The following is a 24394-nucleotide window of genomic DNA, read 5'->3' as shown; positions in this document are numbered from 1 at the left end:
ACCATGCCCCTAAGCACCACATCTACGCGTCTTTTAAATACCTCCAGGGATGGTGACTCAGCCACTTCCCTGGGCAGCCTGTTCCAATGCCTGACAACCCCTTCAGTAAAGAAATTTTTCCCAATATCCAATCTAAACCTTCCCTGGTGTAGCTTGAGGCCATTTCCTCTTGTTCTATCATTTGTTGCTTGGGAGAAGAGACCAACCCCCACCTCGCTACAACCTCCTTTCAGGTAGTTGTAGAGAGCGATAAGGTCTCCCCTCAGCCTCCTTTTCTCCAGACTAAACAACACCAGTTCCCTCAGCCGCTCCTCATAAGACTTGTGCTCTAGACCCTTCACCAGCTTGGTTGCCCTTCTCTGGACACGCTCCAGCACCTCACTGTCTTTCCTGTAGTGAGGGGCCCAAAACTGAACACAGTACTCGAGGTGCGGCCTCACCAGTGCCAAATACAGGGGGACAATCACTTCCCTAGTCCTGCTGGCCACACTATTTCTGATGCAGGCCAGGATGCTGTTGGCCTTCTTGGGCAGCTTTCCAGCCACTCTTCCCCAAGCTTGTAGCGCTGCATGGGGGTGTTGTGACCCAAGTGCAGGACCTGGCACTTGGCCTTGTTGAACCCCATACAATTGGCCTCGGCTCATTGATCCAACCTGTCTAGATCTCTCTGTAGAGCCTTCCTACCCTCGAACAGATCAACCCTGCCACCCAACTTGGTGTTGTCTGCAAACTTGCTGAGGGTGCACTCGATCCCCTCATGCAGATCATTGATAAAGATATTAAACAGAGCTGGCCCCAATACTGGGCCCTGGGGAACACCACTTGGACACCCTGGTACTCTTGCATGGCCTGACCCATGTGCAGCTTGCCTTTTCCTTTTTATGCTGTGAAGCTGCTTGCACGATTTGGCCTGCTTCCGTAATCTGACTGGCAGCCAGGAGGTTAAAAGGACATGATTAGTCCCTAAGCTTATCCCTTGTTTCAGCTGGAAATTTCAAAGCTTTAATGTTTTAGATAGGCATGCAATTTCCTATCCTTGGCTTTTGCTAGCATGACTTTAAAATCCCAGCTGAAGTTATGAAGATTTTTAATACCACATTTCGTGTGCTTTCTTCTCACCTATTGTCAATTAAAGTACACTTAAAATACCTCATAATCATCAATACAAAAGATGTGTTTTGCTTGCTTGCTTTTTTTTTTTAACCTGTTCAATCAGGTCATTTTTTGAGGTATGGCTATAAGGAAAGAGATGCATCATAAGGTAGTCCCATTGGTGTGCTAGGCACTTGGAGGGGGCTGCTTGTTAAACAAAAATGTAATTTGAGATGATTTTCTCTGCTTCTTGTGGAACTACCCTATGTTTGGCTGCTGCTGTATTATCTCTACCAGAATGATTAATCCCTTTGGGCCTATAAAGTTGCATATTTTTACCTTTGAAATAGAACAGATTGTACCAGATGACAACTCTATGCATAGATAACATTGATATGTACATATTGTACATCAGGAGGAAAGTGTAGATGTGTTAAATACAGCTTAATATTGATTTGTTTACTCGGTTATGTTATCAGTTCTCTTGTTACTTTATCATTTGCATTCTTGATTATCAGAAATATTTTATGAGTAAACAGTTTCTCACATACCTCCTTCATTTCTAGGATTCTAGGTTTATCAAAGGTAAAAGAAACCTTCCTTGATGATAAAATTTGTCCTCTCGTTAAAATTTGAAATTGAGCCACTTAAATCATTATGAGTCAAGTACTAATGGGAGATTAATTTCCTAATCAGCTGAAACAGTAAGATAGGAAATGCTATGGTAATATAAATCAGGTTCTGTCACACACTACCTCTTACTGCAGTGATGTTTAGTTCTTCGTTGAAACACAAGAGCTGTACTTTTCAGAAATTTTTCTTTTCAGAAACTACAGGGAAATAGTATGTACAGTTCTGATAATTTCACATAATTAAGTTTCAATCATTTTTCAAAGAGTAAATGAGAAAAAGAGAAATATTTATGCAAACAAAAAAGATTATAAGTGGTAAGGGACACTGAAATGTATCTGGAATAAATAATATTAAAGAAATACAATTTTAGTATTCTTTAGTTTGCTTCCCATCTTTGCTGCTAGGATACATTTAAAATTAAGTGTAAGATCTCAGTATAATTCAAATGACTATGTATTTATTCAAAAGACTAAGTTGTAGGTAGAAGTAATAATTTTTATAATACCAAAATAGTTGAAAAAATTAGATAAGCTTTCAGGCACCTAAAATAGAAGCCCCAAGCTTTAAAGCTTACTACAAGTTGAAAACAATTGCTGAGAGATTAATTAGATTTTTAATAGTTAGACCATCTCTGAAAAAAAGTTAGTTGCCAGTAGTACAGTTAATGTGATGCTAGTCATTAGGGAGGAAAGAGGGGTATTAAGGTGGTGGCCTCTTAGGTAAAAGAGAGAAATAAATAGTTTTTTATAGTTTGTGGAACCAGAAGAAGTTAGCTGGAGCCACTAGAACATGCTATGAAGGCAATTCCTTCCATTGAATCTGTGCACACACATCTTTCAGATTTTCTTAGGCTGCTTAGCATTAGAGCCATTATCTAAATAGCAGCTCTTGCCTCAGTTGCTGTTAAAACAGAAATGTGCAGTCCGTAATAGGTTCTTGCAGTTGACACATCTCTTATATCTGGGATAATCAATCAGTGAGTCAACTGGGCTCAAATCCCATGAAATCCTATCCCACCCATTTTGTCATTTGCTTAGCTTCCAAAGGATAACTGGGTATTACTTGTGTAGACAGTTCCTAGCTTCAGAAGGAGTCTGAGTCACTCCTCTTACCTGCCATACCTCCCTGTGGAGGTGTCCAGGCTGTTCAAGTTGCTCTGTGCTCTGCAGCTGCTCTAGTGAGTCCCCAGGTCACCTGCCTCCTGCCTCCCTTCCTTACTCTGGGCTGGCAAAGTCAGGTCTGGGTAATGCTAGCGGCATATATGCACTGTATATCTCTCTGATCATCAGTGATAGCCTGGTGTACTGGCAGAAAAGAGGGATCCTTGTCCACTTGGGCTAAAGTACAGTTTGTCTGTGGTAATTCACCTATGCCTTATCTTTGTATCACAGAGTGAATCTACCGTTTCTTTGTTGATTCGAGTTGTTTGACCTGACTTGGTTAGGAAAATACTTCATTCTTTGCTTGGTGAATGCAAGTCTAATCACAACAAACTGTTTTATGAAAGCTGTTTTTATCCTCTTTCTTAAGTTTCATTTATGACAGCCTTTCCTTGCGCATCTGAGCAACCCTTCCCCATACGGAAAGGTGATAAAGGAGAACCCCTTCCAGCCTCTCTGGCAGCCTTGGCTTGCATAACCAGTGTAATGTAAGGAAAAAGCAGATGTCACTGCACATCCCAGGGTGACACTTCTTTTATCATTACCCATTTTGCATCATGTCTGCAAACCTTTCTTGCATGAATTTATTCTTCTGGCTATACTATTCTTTTTTTAGGTGGGCTGCAGCCCCTCTCATGGCTCCTTACCCACCCATACTTTTGCAGGTGTTATTGTATTGGGTTTGCATGGCAAGGTTTTGGTAGCTAGGGAGGGGGGCTACACGAGTGGCTTCAGTGAGAAGCTGCTAGAAGCTTCCCCTGTGTCAGACAGAGCCGGTGCCAGCCTGCTCCAAGATGGACTCACTGCTGGCCAAGGCCGAGCCCATCAGCGACAGTGGTAGTGCCTCTGGGAGAACATACTTAAGAAGGGGAAAAAGTTGCTGCGCAACTGCAGCTGGAGGAGAGGAGTGAGAATGTGTGAGGGAAACAACCCTGTAGACCCCCAGGTCAGTGAAGAAAGAGGGGGAGGAGGTGCTCCAGGCACCGGAGCAGACATTCCCCTGCAGCCCATGGGGAAGACCATGGTGAAGCAGGCTGTTCCCCTGCAGCCCATGGAGGTCCACGGTGGAGCAGATAGCCATCTGCAGCCCGGGGAGGACCCCACGCTGGAGCAGGGGGATGCCCGAAGGAGGCTGTGACCCCGTGGGAAGCCCACGCTGGAGCAGGCTCCTGGCAGGACCTACGGCCCCATGGAGAGAGAAGCCCACACTGGAGCAGGTTTTCTGGCAGGACTTGTGACCCCGTGGGGGACCCATGCTGGAGCAGTGTGCTCCTGAAGGACTGCAGCCTGCGGAAGGGACCCACGCTGGAGCAGTTCGTCAAGAACTGCAGCCCATGGGAAGGGCCCACATTGGAGAAGTTCATGGAGGACTGTCTCCCATGGGAGGGACCCCACGCTGGAGCGGGAGAAGAGTGTGAGGAATCCTGCCCCTGAGGAGGAAGGAGCGGCAGAGACAACATGTGATGAACTGACCACAACCCCCATTCCCCGTCCTCCTGCACTGCTGAGAGGCGGGGGTAAGTAGAGAAAATCAGAAGTAAGGTTAAGCCCAGGATGAAGGGTGGGGTGGGGGAGAAGGTGTTTTAAGATTTGGTTTTATTTGTCATTATCCTACTCTGATTTGATTGGTAACAAATTAAACTAATTTCCCCAAGTCGAGTCTGTTTTGTCTGTGACGGTAATTGGTGAGTGATCTCTCCCTGTCCTTATCTCGGCCCATGAGCCCTTTGTTGCATTTTCTCTCCCCTGTCCAGCTGAGGAGGGGGGAGTGATAAAGCTGCTTTGGTGGGCTCCTGGCATCCCACCACAGTTATCCAGGTCTTTCCCTTCATCTCCATTTCTCTGTCCTTGCCGCATGGCACTCTGCAGGCCGTACTGAGTCTATAGTCACCCGAGATAACTACCAGTAGTATCTGCTGAGGGGTCCGTACTTTCTTTGTGCTAAAGGGCACATAACAACCTGTTGCTCCATTTGCTGCTGGGGTTTTTTAAGGCATCTCCTAGAAAGCCTGCCAGATGCAGAGGACTGGCCTTAGCCTACAGCCTGGATGAAAGGTGAAGTACATCTTGCTGATGGCCATTGAAGAGATGAGAACTGAAGCATCAAGAGCCTGAGTCATTCTCCTCTGTGCAAACAATGCAGAGAGAGAGCAAGAGGGAGAGCGAGCAGGAGCTGCTTTACAGGATCTCTACCAACAGGCTTTTCTGGGGTGATCTTTGAGTGGCTGACGGGGCTGGTGTCAGGGCCATTCTGTAACAGCACAGTGCAAACCAAAGCTAAATGTAGAGGTAAATCTGGGCCACTGCTTATTTCAAGACTAGAACCCTAAGGTGTCCAGGTCTTTGGACCTGATGTTCTCCCTGAAGGTAAAACAAACAGAGCAGCTACAAGGTTAGAGAGTCACTCAACATTTGTTCTTCAGAAGGAGCCTGGCAGCAGTGGTGCTTTTGTATCAGCAAGATGGTTGTGTTTTATAAAATCAGTTGCAGGCCTGTCCCTTTCTTTTTGTTCTGTATTCCACATTCATTTTACCATTATTTGATTCATTTTAGAGCCAGCCTGTGTCATCCACAGTGCTTCCAAAGAGATGCTGTCTGAGCTCTTAGTGCAATCTTTATTTACCTCTGAGTCAAAGTCTTCTTAGTCTTAGCTTGTTCAGAAGTTTGAATGCAGACTTCAGGGTGAAACTAAATGTAAGTGCTGTACTAAGTTAAATAAGAGAAGCAGCATTTGTAACTGGCACTCATGATGGCTGTTATGTGGTGAAACTAAACAGATTTGCAGAATAAATCGAATGTATCTACAATGTCACTTTATTCTAAATATAATACTTTCTAAGAAGAGGTTTTCATCTTAATACGTACTTCATTGTAATTGGTTTCTGAAAAGCTGTCAGCATGAAGTGAAATTATCTCATACCAATATGTCTGTTAATACTATTGATTTTATTAGATGTAGAAGAGATCAAAATTCTGTGAACTCAAGAAATAGGAAAGAGACTCTTTCTATGTGTAAAATACGTTTGTATCTTGTTGCAGCCAGACTTTCTCTCCCCTGCGCCCAAGTTCTGATGCAGGTAGAGTGAACAGAGGAGCAACATGTTCCCCTGAAGTGTTATCATTTTTAAATTGTTGGATTTTTAAATTATAATTTTAAAATATTTAAGTTATCATTTTTAAATTGAATTTTTTAAATTGTTACATTAAAAAACCCAGCTTTTTATGAAGCATTCAAGAAATTAGTTGGCATTGAACTATTGAAATTGCCCAGATAGCATAAAAATGGAAGTGAATTGCAAAGGGTGAGAATTTCCAGAGAGATTAGGAACATGAAACCTGACACTACAAGTGAAATTTCTGAGATTTTTGGAATAATGCTATGAATTTCTCTTTCAGAAATTTGGAAAATGCTGTGTACTTAGCCCCCCAGGCCTTTTTTCAGGTCTTTCCTTCATAAAGAAAAGGTTTCTCACAGAGAGAGAGGAAGTGCTCTGTCCTTTAATAATGATGGTGCAGGGAGGAAGTTCAGGTTGCTGCTCTTTCTGTCTGTCATCTGAATGCTGCTGAACAGATAATAATGAACACTGGATACTTTTTTTTCTGAGTTAGTCCTTCCACTTGGCCACCTATCTCAAATTCCCTATTAATTTCATAATCGAATTCATAATTGGTGGGTTGGACTGATTTCTTTTTGTAGATATACTTATGTGACACCTGCTTGCGGTGGTGGAAACCTATGATAGTGTCCAAATATAGAGTCTGTTTCTCATACCATGGTAGCTCTAATCTTTTTTTTTATGAGTGCACCGCTAAAACTTTTTAAAAAAATAAATATTTTAAGAGATCTGATGAGAATTACTGCCTGTAAATTGCAAGCAGTCATCAGTTTGCTTTGCCTCTGCTTTTCAACCTCTCACAGTATTCACCCAGTCCAACTTTAGCTTTGTCTGCTTGTGAAACCATCCCCAGCTTTGACGTGGAGCCCTTTCCTCTGCAACAGACTGTCGGTCTTTCTTTATCTCTGAGCCTAGTAAGGCCACCAAAGAGAACAAAATTTTTTCATACCTGGCTTAGAGCATCTTCATTTTACTCCATAATATTATCTAGTATTCATTCTAATATTCATTAATTAAGCTCAGAAACTATTTTTGAGCCTGATTATAAGGTGGCTTGTAAAATAAAATACAATTATCCTGAACTGTGTTGTTTTATTTGTTACTCTTACTCATAAAAAACTATCAAACATGGCTTTCTCTTTTTAAACCCATGCTGCTTAATGTTTCTCATGTAATAGACAGCCAGGTATGAAAGTAAGTCTAAAATGAAAAAATTTCCTCATAAAATGATAAAGCTTTGAATTGATGAACTTGAAATTTATGAAGATTTCTTATCTGGTAAATGAGGAACCAAGAAGGGGAGAAAAAAGATTAGATATGCATAAAAGAGGATCAGCTTTATTAGGAAAGGCAAAAATTATTCTGTAGTTGAGACTTGGGTGATCTGAATAGGCTTAAAAGCTTCTTTAAACGATGGAATAAATATGTATTGATATATGCTGAAATCTATAAGGAAAGATGTATTCATAGTCATTGTGTGTCATAGAAGTTTTTAAAAGAACTACTAGCTAAAGTGCTAAAATTATCTAAAACACATACAAGGTAATAATACATTAGTGACTTTGCTGCAGACCAGTCCAGAGATAAGTCATCTGGTAAGACTTCTGAATATTTTCATCTTTAATCCTGATATATCACCACTAAGAGCACTAGCTTTCTGCTACTGTCTGTATCACTGATGGAAGATTTATTACCTATGTTTACAGTGATAAAAGACTTTTCAAAATGTTTTTAAGATGCTATGTGAATCTCAAAACTGCTACTATGTCATAACTGGATTAAGATATAGTAGCTTTTTTAAAGTCATGAATATTTTGATTACCAAGAAATACCTACAGAATACCAAAGTGCTGTTTATATTTGCAGACACAATCTTTGCTTGCCTCAATATTTCTGCTCTTTTTTGTTTGTTTGTTTGTTTGTTTTTCCAGGACACAATATAGAACTATGATAGCAACCGGAGGAGTCATAACAGGACTGGCTGCCTTAAAAAGGCAAGACTCTGCCAGATCTCAGCAACATGTAAATCTTGCCACAGCACCAGCTTCTGAGGAGAAGAAACCAGTTAGACGCCGGCCCAGGGCAGATGTAGTAATTGTCAGGGGCAAAATCCGTCTCTATTCTCCATCGGGATTCTTCCTTGTTTTGGGAGTGCTTATCGCGTTCTTTGGAATTGCAATGGCCATCCTTGGGTACTGGCCCCAAAAGGAACAGCTTTTAGGATCTGAAGATAATCTATCTGTAAATGAAACCCAGGTCCTGAGAAGCCAAGGAAGCATTTTACTTCGTTTCTTTGAACAGCATGTGCACTCAGATAAGATGAAAATGCTGGGCCCTTTTACTATGGGCATTGGAATCTTTATTTTTATTTGCGCAAATGCCATTCTGCATGAAAACCGTGACAAGGAAACAAAAATCATACACATGAGAGACATATACTCCACTGTAATAGACATCCACACCCTGAGGATTAAGGAACAAAAGCAGCTGAGTGGTGCCTTCACTGGCTTGTTGGGGGAAGGAGAACTCAGGCACAGCGGGAGCTCGTGTGCATCGCGGCTGGCTGCGAACACAGTTGCGCCTTTCTCTGGCTTCAAGAGTAATTTTAGAATGGATAGTTCTGCTGAAGAAGATGAGATTACCCTAAATGAAGATAGGACCACTGGTAGCCTCCTGCCACCTCTGCTGACTGAGCAATCTGGTTCACTCTTTGGACTTTACCCGCACTCCAGCAAGGCTTCAGATGACAAAACCACTAGCTCTATGAAGTGTGAAACAAAATCCATTGTATCATCTTCCATTAGTGCTTTCACACTGCCCGTAATTAAACTGAATAACTGTGTTATTGATGAGCCCAGTATAGACAACATAACTGAGGACTCGGAGATCACTAGGAGTCGGTCTAGAAATCTGTCGATGGATTCTCTGGCCATTCCACTAACTGATACTAATGAATCCTACAGACCGACTGCTACCATGCTGCCGCGACACAATTCATTTGTGGACACTCCATCTGATCAGTTCAAATCTTCTATGACTCTCGGACCAAGCACAGGAAAGCTTTTATCCCCTGGCGCTGCCAGGAAACAGTTTGGGTCCAACACATCTTTGCATCTTCTGTCTTCACATTCAAAGTCCCTGGACTTGGACAGGGGTCCGTCTACGCTCACTGTCCAAGCTGAACAAAGGAAACACCCCAGCTGGCCCAGACTGGATCGGAGCAACAGTAAAGGGTATATGAAACTAGAAAACAAAGAGGACCCAATGGATAGGTTACTTGTGCCACAAGCAGCAGTCAAGAAAGACTTTACTAATAAGGAAAAGCTTCTTATGATATCAAGATCTCATAATAATTTGAGTTTTGAACATGATGAGTTTTTGAGTAACAACCTGAAGCGAGGAACTTCTGAAACAAGATTTTAATATTTAAATTGCAATTTAGAAGATGTCATATGGTATTTTTAAAAAAAAAACAACATTTTGACAAGTGTTTCCTTTTCAGTGAGACTAGTACAAGCCTGTTTTAAACCAAATGCTTAATAGCCCATTAAAATTGGCTTGTGTGAACAGAGATCTTCATCTTTGTAATGCCAAGAGTTTTTTGTCTTAGTAACATACAGCTGCAATACTGTACATTATCACTGCTCAGAGTTTTGGTATGACTGATTCCAATTTTTCCCAAGTCATTACTTCTTTTGTTCCATTTAAGCATGTTACTTTTTATCAATTTGAGTCCAGAAGCCTGCATTAGGAAAAAAAAGCTCCATTTACCTGTGAGTTCTGTTTATTTAATGACTGCAAGAGTCAAAAAACGGTGCTTGTGGTCTAGAATGGGAAGTGAGCAGGAGCACATACTGGAATTGTCAAATCCAGGCCTTTATCCTAGGTGTTGTCTTTCACACACAGTACATCTCGGTAACTGATGTCTTGCCATTGTCATTGTGAGGAACTTGTTTACATATTGGGGTGGGTGGATAGAAAAGAGTGGGTATAATTAAAACCATTTTTGTGACTTCATTGTAATTGGTCGAGTTAAATACCAGTGTTGTGAATTATTAACTATGCTTGGTACAATAATCTTTCTACATCCATTGTTATTTAATCCTGTAATTCTAGGAAAACATATATAAAGTAAGAAATCTGAAAATTCTTCTGGGATTAGTTCTCTAAACCACTTTGATTGGCAGCAGTTTTAAAATGAAAATACACAGATTCAATTAAAATCTTAGGAACATGATGAATGCCAACAGGATTTTAGAAACATGGTGTATAATAAGATGATATTGTGACATGCATCTGAGGAGAATAATGGAAAATGAATATATTGCCTCTCATTACAATAGCAAGAAGCTAAATAACTAGATCTCTGTGTTCAAAATACTGATACAAAGCATACAATTCAATATGCATACTAACATAGTATGAAAGCCCCTTGCTTAAATTTTGATTTATATATTTCACGTAATTATTGGTGTGATGGTTCACTGGAGGCTTAGCTGTGGCAGTTTGCATTACAAGATTTTGCAAAAGGAAGTGACATTTAAAACAATGTTTTTCTTAGCAAAGCAGGCTTCACAGTTGACAGTTGTAGGCTATTGCTAAAGAAAATGAGAATTTGAATGTGCATACCAGCAGGTTTTCACGTATTTCATTGAGGTATTTAGGCCATGATCCTGCCATGACAGCCACGCTAGAGAATGTCACTTCAAGCTGCAAGGCTCATCTAACAGGATGTTGGTCTTAATTGGTCGGTTTTGATATATTCACTTAACCTAATTACTCAGGAATTATTTTTAATGGCTTTTCCCAAAAAGAATCAAACCTGTTCAAATGTCATTGTTCTTCAATTACTTTGATTATGAAAGATCAAAGATAAAAATACCCGCTTTTTTTTAATATTCAGCTCCATACTTCAACTGCGCGATGTTTATGTATCAGGAGCATTACTTGCTCAGTGAATTGAGGCATAGTGTTAACTGTTAGAACCTCAAGCCTATATATTGTAACAGAGTTGGCTAAATATTTTGCTATGAAGCTTTTAATAACTTTCTGGTTTGTGTCTTAAGACATTTGCTATTTTTTGAAATAAAATAAAATGTCTATCTACATATATCCATTGTAAGACCTGTTTTTCTTTATGATATCAAATCTTCCATATCAAAGTATAATTTGGTATCATAACTTTGTATATAAAGTTGCACTTACTATATTAATATTAGCCTGCCACTAGATATTTCGCTATGACAAATTGATTTCAGCGACATCCCTACACATGTAAAGGCTGAATATTTTTTCTTCCATGTAATGTGAAATGTATTCAAAGTGGTTTGGATATAAGGAAATTTTGTATAAAAAGAACATCCTGTTCTTTTTAGTTTGGCAGTAAGTATTCTTATAAAAATGGAAAACACTATTAAAGACATGAATGGTGTAAGCTTTTATTTCCTTAATAGCTACATTAAATCATAGTTTAAAAGACTGGTTTTTTGGGTACCATCATATGTGGGAATAGTGGTCCTTTTCTAAGTATAGCAGGGCATGAGCTTTTAATTTTAACATAGATACCTGGTACTGAAAAACGTACTCCCTTTGCAAAAATTTACCCACTTGGGAGACCAAGGTAAAGCTACTGACTTAAAGCAAGAAATCAAAATAGCACCATACAAAGAAACACTGTGGTTGACAGACCAACTACAAAAATATTCCTGAATTACCCCAAAATGGAATATTTCATTCAGATAATCACGGGACGGCTGAGGTGGAAAGGGACCTCCAGAGGTCCTCTGGTCCAACCCCCCTGCTCGAGCAGGGCCACCTAGAGCCAGTTGGCCAGGACCGAGTCCAGCCAGCTTCTGAATATCTCCAAGGATGGAGACTCCACAAACCTCCCTGGGCAGCCTGTGCCAGCACTTGGTCACCGTCACAGTAAAAGAGTGTTACCTGATGTTCAGGCAGGACCTCCTGTGTTTCAGTTTGTGCCCATTGCCTCTGGTCCTGCCATTGGGCACTGGCCTCTTTTCAGAGCCTGGTTCCTTCTTTTTTGCACCCTCCCTTCAGGTATTTATACACATCAATAAGATCCACCTGAGCCTTTTCTTCTCTAGGTTAAACAGTCCCAGCTCTCTCAGCCATTCATCATAGGAGAGATGCTCCAGTCCACCACCGTTGTGGCCCTTCACAGGTCTGCCTCCAGTATGTCCATGTCTCTCTTGCACTGAGGAGCGCAGAACTGGACCCAGCACTCCAGGTGTGGCCTCACCAGTGCCTTACAGAGGGGAAGGATCCCCTCCCTCAAGGGTAATGTAGGACCTTGTATCCTTCCATACTCCTTTGGTAGTTCCAACTCAAGCTCAAGTTAGGAAAACTTGTAGATGTTCAAAAGGCCTGAACACTAGTCTTCACATATAGAAGTCAGAAACTGCAGTAGGGCAAAGATGTCTGTATGCTTTGCAATATGTGGGAAGAGTTAGAAACCTTACAGTGGCCAAAATGGGAGCCATGTACAGTTGGCAGATAAGGAACTGGGTGAAGACAAGAGCATGTCTTGAATTGCATCTTTAGGGCATAAATATATTCAATCTGTTGCTGATCCAGTTCACAGACTTTTTTTTTTTAAATTCCATTTCCGTTATCAATACTGTGTGCAGCCCACAATGAGTTGCTCTTCAGAGAAAATAATTGTATAACTACACCACAAGCCTTTTCATGGAATAAAAAGCTAAACCTCGTGTCTAGCCACAGGAAATATTACGGTACTGCATCCTTTGGATGTAATAACTGCAGAAAGAAATAATTTAGATCGTGCAAGCAATAAGTTTGCTCCTTCCTCTGCCTAAGACTATTTAAAAAAATACCTTTTCTACCTCTCAGGTAAGGATCTTAATCACTGCCTGTGGATTAGACTGATGTTAAGGTCTGTCCCTCCCTCCTGGGCAAAGCTGTTTCACTCCGCTCATTTACTGGGCAAGTTTCATTGGGAAATAAAGAGCATGGCTCTGCTGTGACAGAGCAGAAATGCTGGGTTACATTGTCTCCTCCAGGATTGCTTCTACATTTTACATGAAATGGTCACTGGATAAAATCCTTGAAACAGGGACTGGATTCTTGCCAGGTGGATATTTTAACTGCTCCCCCAGGAAGCGCCGTTTACTCTGCCTGTGACCAATGAACCTAACCCTTCCAGGCAAAGCAGCGCGGAGTTCAGCAGGAGGGACTGGCAAATGCTCCAGCTGCTCAGTTGCGCAGGGCTTGGTGGATGGGAAGGCATGGGTTTTCTCAGCAGCAGCAGGACGCTGGCGTGGTGTTACGCATCCTGATGGCTGCTCTAAAGCTTGGGCTGCGTAAAGGATGGAAAGGCGAGCTGGCACCACCAGTCTGGGTTTGAAAGGAAGTGAAATTTAATGTTGTAACTGAGCAGAATTTTCAAAGCTGCCGGTTTTGGAGGTAGGCATCTACATCTGTCCCACTTCATATATTAGACAGCTAAATAATTTTTTTGCAACCGTTTCAGAGTGCCTTTCTCAGACCTAGAGCTGATTTTACTTATCCTTAAAATAGAGCATTACTAGTCCTTTAGTTTCTGCTGAGCGAAATTTGGGAAATAGTTTTAGGCTACAGCAGCAGTTTTCTCTCTGAAAAGCTTTTCAGGCAGCTTGTAGAGTTCCTGGATAGCTTTAGTCTTACGCTCCTAAGTTTGTTCTTTCTGTGAGTCTTTTTCTGACCCTTCCAGGAACTTCTGCCTTCATCTTCCCAGCACTAACTTTTTTTGTTAATTTTCCTGCCAAATATGGCATTCTGATGAGCAAGGGGAAATCTTTTAGCAAGACTGTGTGCATATATATATGAGAATGCAAATGAAATAAATGGTCTATTAAAATGTAGGAGTGATCCAGTTAGTATGATTTAGCTACTCAAGGGCAAGTTCATGCCCTTTGTTTAAACCTTTTCAAATTAAACTCAGGGGCAAATTAATTGCAGTTATCACACCTATCACATGTTTAACTTTCAGATCACATTTATTAAGTCTTTCATCAATGTTCTATATATGGTGATGTTGAATTGTTTTGTATTTTAGGACTCAATATTTCAAATTAACGTCACTGGAGTATTTTACGCATTCTGTAAAGCCCAGTTTTTAATAGTATTACTTGTCTGACAGTTACCAGAATTACAACCCTGAGCCTTGTAAAGAATGGAAATCTGATAGTTACAATACTTTTATTTTAGAATAGTTTGTTGAAATTGAAATATAAGAACCCACTGTATTAAACAAAAAGTTGTGTGTCTAATCTGTTGTCTTGGTCCTAATTCAGGTAGATAATGCTTTAGAGGAGAGTAATTTACAATCACTGTGAATTTTCCATAGGAAGAACCATAAAACCATTGTTGTCCCTTATCAGTTTTTATTCCAGCTAGTGTAATTATTCAGGATGGCATTCACAGAAACATCTAATCCATTTCTGAATCCCACTAAGCCCTTCGGTCTAATAATATTGTTTTTGCAAACTACTGCAGATTAATTATGACTTGCCAATAAATATATTTCCCTTATCAGCTGGAAATTCTTATCGGCACTTTAATTTCATTGCAACAGCCAACTGCTCTCCTATTAAAAAAATGTACCAGGAATAACCTGATATCTATTGTAAATGTATTGATGTTTCTGGGTGTTTGTTTTTCATATTTTTGAGGCAATTAATCACTCTAGTTGCTCAGAGTTATCCTGTGATTCACTGTACAACTGGTTTAGCACTTAGATCTTTTTGTTCTCAGAATAGGTTCCTCCTTTGTAGGCAATACTGTATTTGTTTTGGCCTCTAATTACATTTTTTTTCACTTTTAATATTAAATTCCATTTCATTCCAGCCCATTAAGACAATTCAGTTTTCCTTCTGATCTCTTTCATATTGATAATACTTACCCACTCAGGCTATACGGGCAGTCAGTGCAGCCCAATAGGAGTAGTAAGATTGCTCTTTGACATGAACTGAAGTGTGGTACGTGAGGCCAGCCTGGTGATTTGTTTCGAAGGAACACTATCAACCTGGAAAAAACTGCTTTTAGCCACACCCTTAGTGACTTCTGAGAATTGCATCAGCCCAAACGTACATTTTTCTTAAATCTGATCATAGATGCCATTTGGTAAGATTAGTTCCATGTCAGATCCTTGAAAAACTCCACTAATTACCTCTCTGAAGCCTTACACATTCCCTACCAGCTCAACTTGTCGCTTTCACATTTGATGGTTAATACTCAGCGTATTTTTCCTCCTAATTCTCTTCTCCGACTTAGCTAATAATTTAACATGTGCTACTGTATGAAATGCTTTGCTGAAGTCAGAGCAGATGAGATCTACTGCATATGTTGTCTAGAAAATTATTATTTTAAAAAGAGATATCAGTTTAGTGTAGTATGATCTGTCTTTGGCACATCTCTCAGCATCTCACCCTGTTTTCCATTTTCATTCTTGTCTTTAGTGCCTTGAAATTTTTTTTTTTCTGAAGCCTTCCATACTACCCGGATCTTACTGACAGGTTTGCAAGTGGACAGATAACTCCTCGTTTCCTTCTGCCATTTCATAAATACGGTTTAAAAGATTACTACTTTTAATACACATTGCCTTCCCTCTCTCTGTCAACTCAGTAGATGTATTGAAATTCCTTGCTATGATGTGTTTCACGTGCCAATTTTTTCGGGCTACTGTAACGGAGATTATGTGCCCCCACACCGTGAGAGCATTCAGGGCTTGAATTTAGCTTTCTCACAGGTGAGGATTTACACAGCTTCATTTTCACACTTTCTTTCTTCCATTTTCCACACTTTTCTATCTCCCATTTCCAGATTTTTTTTCCTACTAGTCACCTTACCTTTCCCCTGTTTTTAATATGGTTAACCTAGCTGAAAAATGAGGCAAAGTATTCACTTAGTATATAGACTTAATCTGGAACGAACCTGTGGCTTTTAGTGGTTTTGGGGGGTTTGTTTAATTTGAAAATGGGTTAAAGGGTGGCTGAACATGACACTTCACGCTTCGCAGTGTGTTCCCACACTCACTGTCTGCTCTGTTACATACACTTCCCCACTATTTTTCCTTGCTTGTGTGTGTTTGGGGTTTTTTTATTTAATTTTGGTGATGCTGTCATTAATCCAGATGGGTCTGGAATTATCTCCGGAAGCTTCCTACAGTCGAGGTACACGTTTGTGTGCTATTGGTTTAAAAAAAGGTCTGCCTTACCTGAGAGTCAAATCACCAGCCTTCCTGCCTGGCTGATTTCAGTAACTACTTTTCTTCTGAAAATTATCAAAATTTGTTCAGCTGAAATCAACACTTTACTTGGAGTCCCACTGTAGTTTATCTTTTTTGTTTAAAGTTAATTGGATCAGCTCATGAGCACTTGAGTTTCTAGGAGCATCTTGTCTACAGCACACGCAGTGCTTAGCAAAAGCCTGTTGGTATTTGCTACAGCGATTGTTTGTGGTAGACATCTGTCGGCTCTTCTGCCTAGGGATATCTCTGCTCAGTTCTCACAACCACCATTTGTTCACAGTCTTTTTTTCTGGGAAATTCAGGTTTCCACAAGGCAAAGGTAAAAATGCAAGGTAAAGACAATATTTCACTTGGTTAGCAGTGATCAATATACTTCTGCTTTTTAATTCAGTCATCACAGGGAAAAATACTCCTGTGCCTTCTAGCTACTGTCTGGAGGTCTTAAGTATTTGTGCAATATAATTCTGAAAACAGTGAGCCAAAACTGAGTATCCAAGATGAGAGTATAACATTGTTATGTGGACTTAATGGAATAGATTTAATGGAATATAATATTTTCAGTATTAACCTCTATAGTTTCCTTAGTATAGTCACAAAATTTCATTTTTCAGTCCGACTGTTGAACATATACTTCCACTGAGCTGTCTTCACTGAGAAGTGGCTTGCTTTTCTGTGTAAGTTCATTTTTGAAATGATCCCCATACAGAAGGACTTCACATAACTCTTTCCAAGATGCATTTCTTAGCATTTTTCAGAAATAATTATCAATTTAGGCATGTTCTATTCCACCTTGAAGGAAAGTTGCTCCAATTTGTTGTGATTACTGTCTTATTGCAGTCACTAGTTTTTCAAGGGTCTCAATGGATTCAGATAAAAATGTGTGGATGAAGAATATGGAAAAGATCAGCTACTATCACATAATACAGTTAAACTCATCTTGCACCTGTAGAGAATTCTTTATCATTTTAACAGACAGGAAGCACTGTGATATATGACGTGAGCGTATTGTATTATCTCCAGCAAACAAGTGTTCTTTATTATCTCTTTATGGGGACTAGGAAGAGGATTAGACTTATAGCTTCACTAAATGGCAGTACCCTTTGATTCTTGTGTAGAGGAGTCAGGTGAACACAATAGATTAGGAGGCGTTAGGAATTAATAAAATGGACACTAGACTCTCATTAAACTATACTCTCTAAATCTGTATGCCTTATAAATAACACTGAAATGGAGGACTCCTGCTTATTGTCACAGAAAACAGTCCTGGTCATTCTTCTAAGGAAGAAAATACACCTGTTTCCTGTCCACAGACTTTTTGAATGAATGTTTTTATCTTTGTAACGTTGATACCTATCTCACTGTTATCTAGACTGGCAGTTTTGCAAAGTTTTCATGTCTTTCCTTAATACTTCATTTTACTCTGCATTTTCCTATTGGGAAAGGTAGGACAGGTTAGGGCATTTCTGGAAGTCATCAAGAACTCTCTGATGTTTAGGTAGGACAGGTTAGGGCATTTCTGGAAGTCATCAAGAACTCTCTGATGTTTACAGTTGCACCTCTATCCCTTTACAGCAATGCTTTAGTCTCTGGTCTCATAATTGGTGTAAGATGACTAAATCTTGTCTGCCAACACAGAGGACAGATTCCCACTCCCTTCCTTCTTCCCACCCTTTCCTCCATGATGCTAATCCTTAAGCAGCTGTGATCAACTAGGTCAGGAACTGAAAAAAAACTCAGCAAAACCAGCTACAGCAGCAACACCTTGTAGCAGCAAACAGGCACTGGATCAGAGAGCTGGTCTGCTTCAAGACTTACCTGTATAAGCGCAGAGAAAGAGCCAGACTGCCATGGCGTCAGATTGGTTTCAGCTGATGGTGAACAACACCCTCTCTTCATAATACCATAGTGACTGAGAGGAATTGTGATTTTGGACAGCACTATAGTCTAATGGTTTCTAGAGAAACATAAAGGACTACCTGTGGTTTCTAATATCTGTTCTGGTAATGAATCCCTATGAATCTATGGAATACTTGTCTATGCTTTTCTGTCTGTATTTACTCTTGTCATCTTCCAAGCATCCAGTTTCTTGGTCATTGTCTATGAATGAGCACACCATTTGCAGAAATCAAAATCCATTTCGGAAAAGAGAAAAGAGAACAAAGTTTACTTGGTATGTATTATTGGGAAGTCATTTATTCAGCTTATGTTCTGTTGCTAAAGGTAGGCATGGGTGCTTCTTAATGACTGTGTGTTTATAATAGTTACTTTCTCCTCTGAGATCTGTAGATCTTAATTAGTTGATAAGTAGCTTTCCGAACCTAAGGCAGATGGGAAAAAAATGTACCCCTGAGCCCTTCTATGTCTTACTGATTTCCAGAACAGATTGAAAGGTTTATTTTTTAAATTAAATTATTTCGTTTGAATCATGTGCTAGATCATATATGCATATGGATTTTACACACATATGTATATATGTATACACACACAACATTTTTTATTGGATCTGGAAGCTGATCTACTTTGGAGCATGCTACTTCAGAGCATTCTGCTTTTGTTGTTCAGCAGAGATGAACAGCATGAAGCTAAGTGGGTGGGGAGAGGAAGATGCCTGTGTCCAAAATGCTGGGGTGCCCTGATCCATTCCTGCCTCAGTGGTACTAAGTCCAATATAAATCATTAAAGCAAAGACTTAGAAAACTAAGAAAGTTATCAATGAGATTAAAGAGCGGTAAAAAGGAGGCTAGCATCCCAAGCCAGAGTCTGGGAGGATGCAGGCCAATATATCACCAAATTGAGTCTTGAAGGATTCAGGCTACCACATTATCAAATTCTCTGATTTTTAAAAAATAAGGTGATGTGTCTGGTTTTATCATTGTTGGAGAACCCCAGAAAAAATAAAAGGTTAGTGCACTGCATCAGAGAGAGATCTGTTGCTGGCAGCAGACTTGGATAGTCCATTACAAACACACTTCTGCTGTTATCACACACTATTAACAAACCCACCTTACAGAGGTCCTCCTTAATATGTGGTATAAAGCATTATTAAGATATATGTTTCCACATTCCCCATGAGGGAAGGAATCATCACTCTTTCGTTTTGACATCCTGGAACTGAAACTTGTGTGCTGACTCAAAATGGGTAAGGGCTACTGGACTCTATGACAGACATTTGCAGCCTCTTTGAGGCAGGTCTCTGAGAAGGTTGGGGGCTGAGACTCCTTGCAGAGTTAATACTTATTAACATAAACAGTAAATTCTGTGCAATCGCGCACCCTTTCCAGTTTCTCTTCTTCCCTTCCCTGACATCAGGAATACATATCATGGTAAAGAAACTCTGTGTTTTTTCAGGTATGCTGATACCAGTCTCTGCCAGCATATTCAGGCTTTGGCAGCTTGAAAGGCATTTAAATGCACCCATATTGTAATAGGACAAAGATTTGCAACATAAAAATTGGAATTTATGTAAGAAATAGCCATGTAAGCCTCAGGCATAGTCCTTGCTTTCAAATGTGATCTGCAGATGAAAAGTATCAGGTAAGGAGGAGCTATAAGCTTCGCCTGACACAGGCCAAGTAGGTGGCTTGCAGAACTCCATGACATGCAACGTACTAGCCTGAATCACTGCTATAAACTTGGTTTGGGGAAAGAAAGACTGTGCTTTTCACTGAACTGAACAAATAATTAATTATTCATAGCTAACCTTATTTGCAAGGATGTTAGTCACATTTGCTTTTGATAATATCAACGCTTAAAATTCCTTTCACCACAGGTGCCAGGATAAGCAGTGCATGAGTACTTGTGGCAAACACATACACAGATCATGACCATGGTCCAGCTGATCTTAATTTTCGAACTAGTATCTACAGAAAAGAAGAACTACCTTTGATTCAGTTTAGATTTCTTCATGTTATCTATCTAAGAAAAGCTTTTGTATTTCCTAAAATACAGATTCAGCACAAGCAAGCACATGCAATGGGAGACAAAAGGATTTGTGTTATTTAAAACTTGTCCACAGCAAGATTGTGAAGAGGATACTGGCTTCCTTGAAAGGGGAAATTCAGTCTGCTGAAGTTGATGATTCTCTGCAGCTACTTAAGATCATCCAGGTTGAGTGAGTGCTGTGAGAAGGATGACAGATCAGTTCTAGGTGTCCAGAAAGCTCAGCTCAGCTATAACCTCCAAAAATGTTTACCTGAATGTCCTCCTAAGCAGCCCTGGGCCCGGTTCAGTGAAGTGCTTTGCTTTTGTTGTCTATAGATAGCTTTCTTCCTGAATGAGTAACAGTGTCTGCCAGTATAAAAATGTAAGTTATAAGTCAATTTAAGACTGTAGACACTCGGAGGACAAACATGGTCATGTTTTCATTGCTTTTCCTCATTTCTCCCCTTAAGCTAGTGTAGTCTTTTGTCTTTTTCAAGGCAAATTTCAATTTGCTTTTGTAGAAGCAAATGATGTCATACAGGAATAAAAATTAAATAACTTCTAAAACCAGCTTCTCTGTGATAAAGCTCTGTCACAGAACCTGTAGAAATTGAATGAAAATGGTTTTGAAAGACTCTCGCCTCTTGTCAAAAACCACAATCCTGAATGAACTCTGAATAGATTGGGTGTAGTGGAAAGACATAAATATCACCAGCTGACAGAATTAGATGCATGCCATTTTAGAGAGTGGATAAATTGTATGGACAAGTTTGAAATAAGGATTTTTCTCCTTTTTATATTTATAGAACAGAAGCTGTTGAAGAAATGTGTCCTGGCCAACTCTTTGCTGCATACAACTGCCTGAAATATATTTCTTTTTAGTTTTATGGAGCTGGTCAGAAGACTTAAGCGGCGGTATCTCTTCATAAAAGTGTAGGCTTCTCTGTATCTGTTCATCAATAGGCATCTGCTCTATTTAAAAGAAAGTATCCCCAGAACATGAAGACAACTGAAGTGTTCTATTTTTTTTAATGCCTCTCTAATAGTAGGAAAAAACTTAATAACTGAAGTTAGCAATAACGTCAGTGTTATAAGAAAGAGTCTAAACCAGATTGAAGACCCCTTAGTTATTTCATACATGCTGCTAAACTGTAAGGTGTAATAACATTTCATTATCTTAGGAAAATTGGGTACATTGGGAACTTTGCCAAGGTGAAAGAAGCTTCTATTCAGTATCAGTTTTTTGGATAGGGTTTGCATCAGTATTGGGTACAGGTCTTCATGTAGTCAGCCATATCTCCTGCAAATCCAGTAGCTGATACTACAAATGATTCAGCTATTTTAAAATGACATTTAGCATCTAGTAGAATTGATGAAAATGTCAGTTTCTGGACTTCTAGCTAATAACGTGGGAAAAGCTGAACGCTATCAGAAAAGGCGATCAAGAACTGGACTAGCAGGATCCAGACCCTGAAATTATTATTGTTTCCACTTAAGCTTGTCTCTCTCTTTTTGAATCAGCATAGTTCAATTTACAATAATTTTCTTCAGGATTCTTTCATTACTCGAGCTTGTGGGCATCATCCTAAAGCTCAGAATGTAGTACTTGCCTTTTTCAGTACGAAGGAACCATCTGTTTTTTCTCCTACACAAGTAATACTGACAAAGGACATATATAACTGCTATAACATTATCTGAAAGGAAAACAACATTTGCTTTCTCCAAGGAACATAAATAACATATTGAAAAGTATATGAACATCCACAGCATGTATGTGGTTGGGTATAGCAGAAATTTAACTAGTTATAGTAACAAAAATTCAATTTTCTATTGGTAGGAATTGAGGTTTGTATTTCCTTTTCTCTTAGCCGTGTCACCGCTCTATTTTCTGTCACAGTGAATGTTGGCTTTAACAGATAAGAAAATGAGAGGGAATCATTTTGCCCAGCAGACTGTCTAAATCCTTCCTATTTCAGCCACTTGCCATTCCAATTTCTATCCTTAAATTAACTGACTTTTTCTCCTGACTTTGTCAAACCTTTCCAAACTGTGGCTGTTTTCAGCAGGAACAGCAGCATCCTTAGTTGCTCACGGGAAGAAAGGATTTACTGGGTACTTAAGGGAATGCAGCAAAATCAGGGTCATGGCATGAAACTCAGGCACGGCAGCATGCCTGACATGCTCCTTCATGCAGTGAAGAGTGTATGTCCACTTCACTCTGTTTTCTCCATTAAACATTTTGCCGTTAAAAATTTCCTCATTTCACCCACATACAGACTCAAAACAAGGGCGGAAAAAGAAGGTTTGGTGTCCTTAACCAACATTACTTCCTGTTATACAGGGCACTTCACATCCCAGCATTACTTCATGCAGACAGTAGTTTCCTACTTCTAATATTTGCTATCCTCTTCGTACCCCTGCAGACTGTTTCCTTCCTGCAGCCTTTCCATTGCAAGAAGGCTAAGATAATTTTTTTCTACGTCATTCTATCTCTGTTGCAGGATCTCTGCTTATCCTTCATAGCCCACACCTTACAACAGTGCGATTGCAAGCCTCAGGCTACATATTTCCTTAGCTCAAAGGTGCCACCAGAGACAATGCATGCTGGAAAACACATTAGTCTGTGTTAAAGATGTCTTTGTTGAATCCCAAATATAAGTCCATTTTGCTCTTAGACGAACGAGCAAAGGAAATAAATGTGGCTTTGTAGCACCTCTAGAAAGTTAAACCCAATAGTTTCTGTTGGGTTCACAGAACTGTATTGGTGTGAATGCTCATAAAACCAAGAACTGATGTTATTGGGAATATTTCGAAAGCAGCCACAAAAAGAAACCTTATGTGCAAATGACAGGGCATTGCTCGCATTTGGGATTAAAAAGACAGAAGTCCCTTCAGTCCCTTTTCTCTTGTTTTACTTTTGCTTGGTTTAAATGCTGTGTGTGGGCTGGAAAGTAGTTTGCTTAGTGTTTAGGTTCCTTGCAGATACCTGCCTGTCATTGACTGATTTCCTGAAAGAAAAACCCAACCCAAAACTCAGTAGTAGTCATGAGGAAGGTGGCCACAGAACAGTCTTCTGTCCTCCATGGAGAGCCCTGGCAGTGCAGGGCAGGGGCCACAATCTGACCTCAATTTCATCATCAAGTATTGATTATAATAGAGCAAAGATCAAACAGGAAAAAAAAAGAAAATCTACCAGATTGTTTGGAGTGTGACCACAGCTCTGAATATACCGGCATCAGGAGACAGAGGGAGGCTGGTTCCTTCAGTAGTGGGTTTCTCATTTGGTGGAATCATCCTTGCTTCCCCCGCATGCAATATGTTTGTTCTCCTTCCCTCCTTTGATGAAAATAAGACAATAATAAAATATTGAATAAGAGTGAAAATAAGGGAAATAAATGATAATATCTCCAAATGGAGTAACTGAAAAGTAGACATTTCTGTCAAAATGGTAATTTTGAAAGAGAAAAGAATGGAGGTGAATTTCTACTTTTAGTTCCACACAAAGCTATTAAGTAAAGGGATACTTAGCATTTTTTTTTTGCTTTTCTTTCCCCTTTTGAAGGGACACAGGAGCTGCAGTTCTCTGGTCTCTCACATCCACTTCTTCACGTCAGCCAATACATTTGCTTAGTTCAAAACACATTTTTCTATAAATGCCATAGCATGTGACAAATGGAGCTGGCCATGAAGAGTTGTGGCAGCCAACTGAAGAGCAAGAAGCTTGTCATGTGGGGAGAGTGCCAAGGAAAATGGAGGGAAAATTGCCAGAAAGGATCGGAAGCAATGGAAAAACTAACAGATCGACCGACCAGAGAAGAATGTCCATTTTTTTCACTTAAAGGTAGGTGACATCTCTCAAGAAAGAAAACAGGCAACTGAGAAAAAAAAAAAAAGAAAGTACGATAGTCATCCTCCTCCTGGCCCTTGTATCCCAGAAGCTCAGTGACACACATCAATGACAACTGCCTCTATGCTTTGGACACCGAGAAATGGGCTTTAAGGAAAGAGTGCCTGATGGGCATATTTTTGCAAAGAATCAGTGTCTGGTTTGCCTCAAAGTCTTGCATACAGGGAGCTGCCCACCGCTCAGTTTGTCCAATGTTTCCTGAACCCGAGAGGGTTGAAGCTCTGTGTGCTGTTGTTTTGGTTCTATAGCCTAAATCTGAGGTGCAGAGCTATGGTTCCCCCACCCAGGCAGTAAGCCT

At 40.0% G+C, this 24394-nt stretch overlaps 1 protein-coding gene across 8 annotated transcripts in view; it reads left to right on the top strand.

Annotated features, from left to right (window-relative positions):
• TMEM200A (transmembrane protein 200A) overlaps positions 1-11111 on the top strand; it is a 55790-nt gene extending 44679 nt beyond the window's left edge. For all 8 annotated transcript variants that reach the window (XM_069787364.1, XM_069787363.1, XM_069787360.1 and 5 more), the window contains one exon: positions 7933-11111. In XM_069787364.1, the coding sequence (XP_069643465.1) occupies positions 7949-9424 (1476 nt within the window). In that variant the 5' untranslated portion in view covers positions 7933-7948 and the 3' untranslated portion in view covers positions 9425-11111. The remainder of the gene's footprint in view (positions 1-7932) is intronic.
• Positions 11112-24394: the final 13283 nt, after the last annotated feature.

This window comes from Haliaeetus albicilla, chromosome 7 (genome assembly GCF_947461875.1).
Source record: "Haliaeetus albicilla chromosome 7, bHalAlb1.1, whole genome shotgun sequence".
Lineage (NCBI taxonomy): Eukaryota > Metazoa > Chordata > Aves > Accipitriformes > Accipitridae > Haliaeetus > Haliaeetus albicilla.
This window is presented reverse-complemented; position numbering and strand designations above follow the sequence as displayed.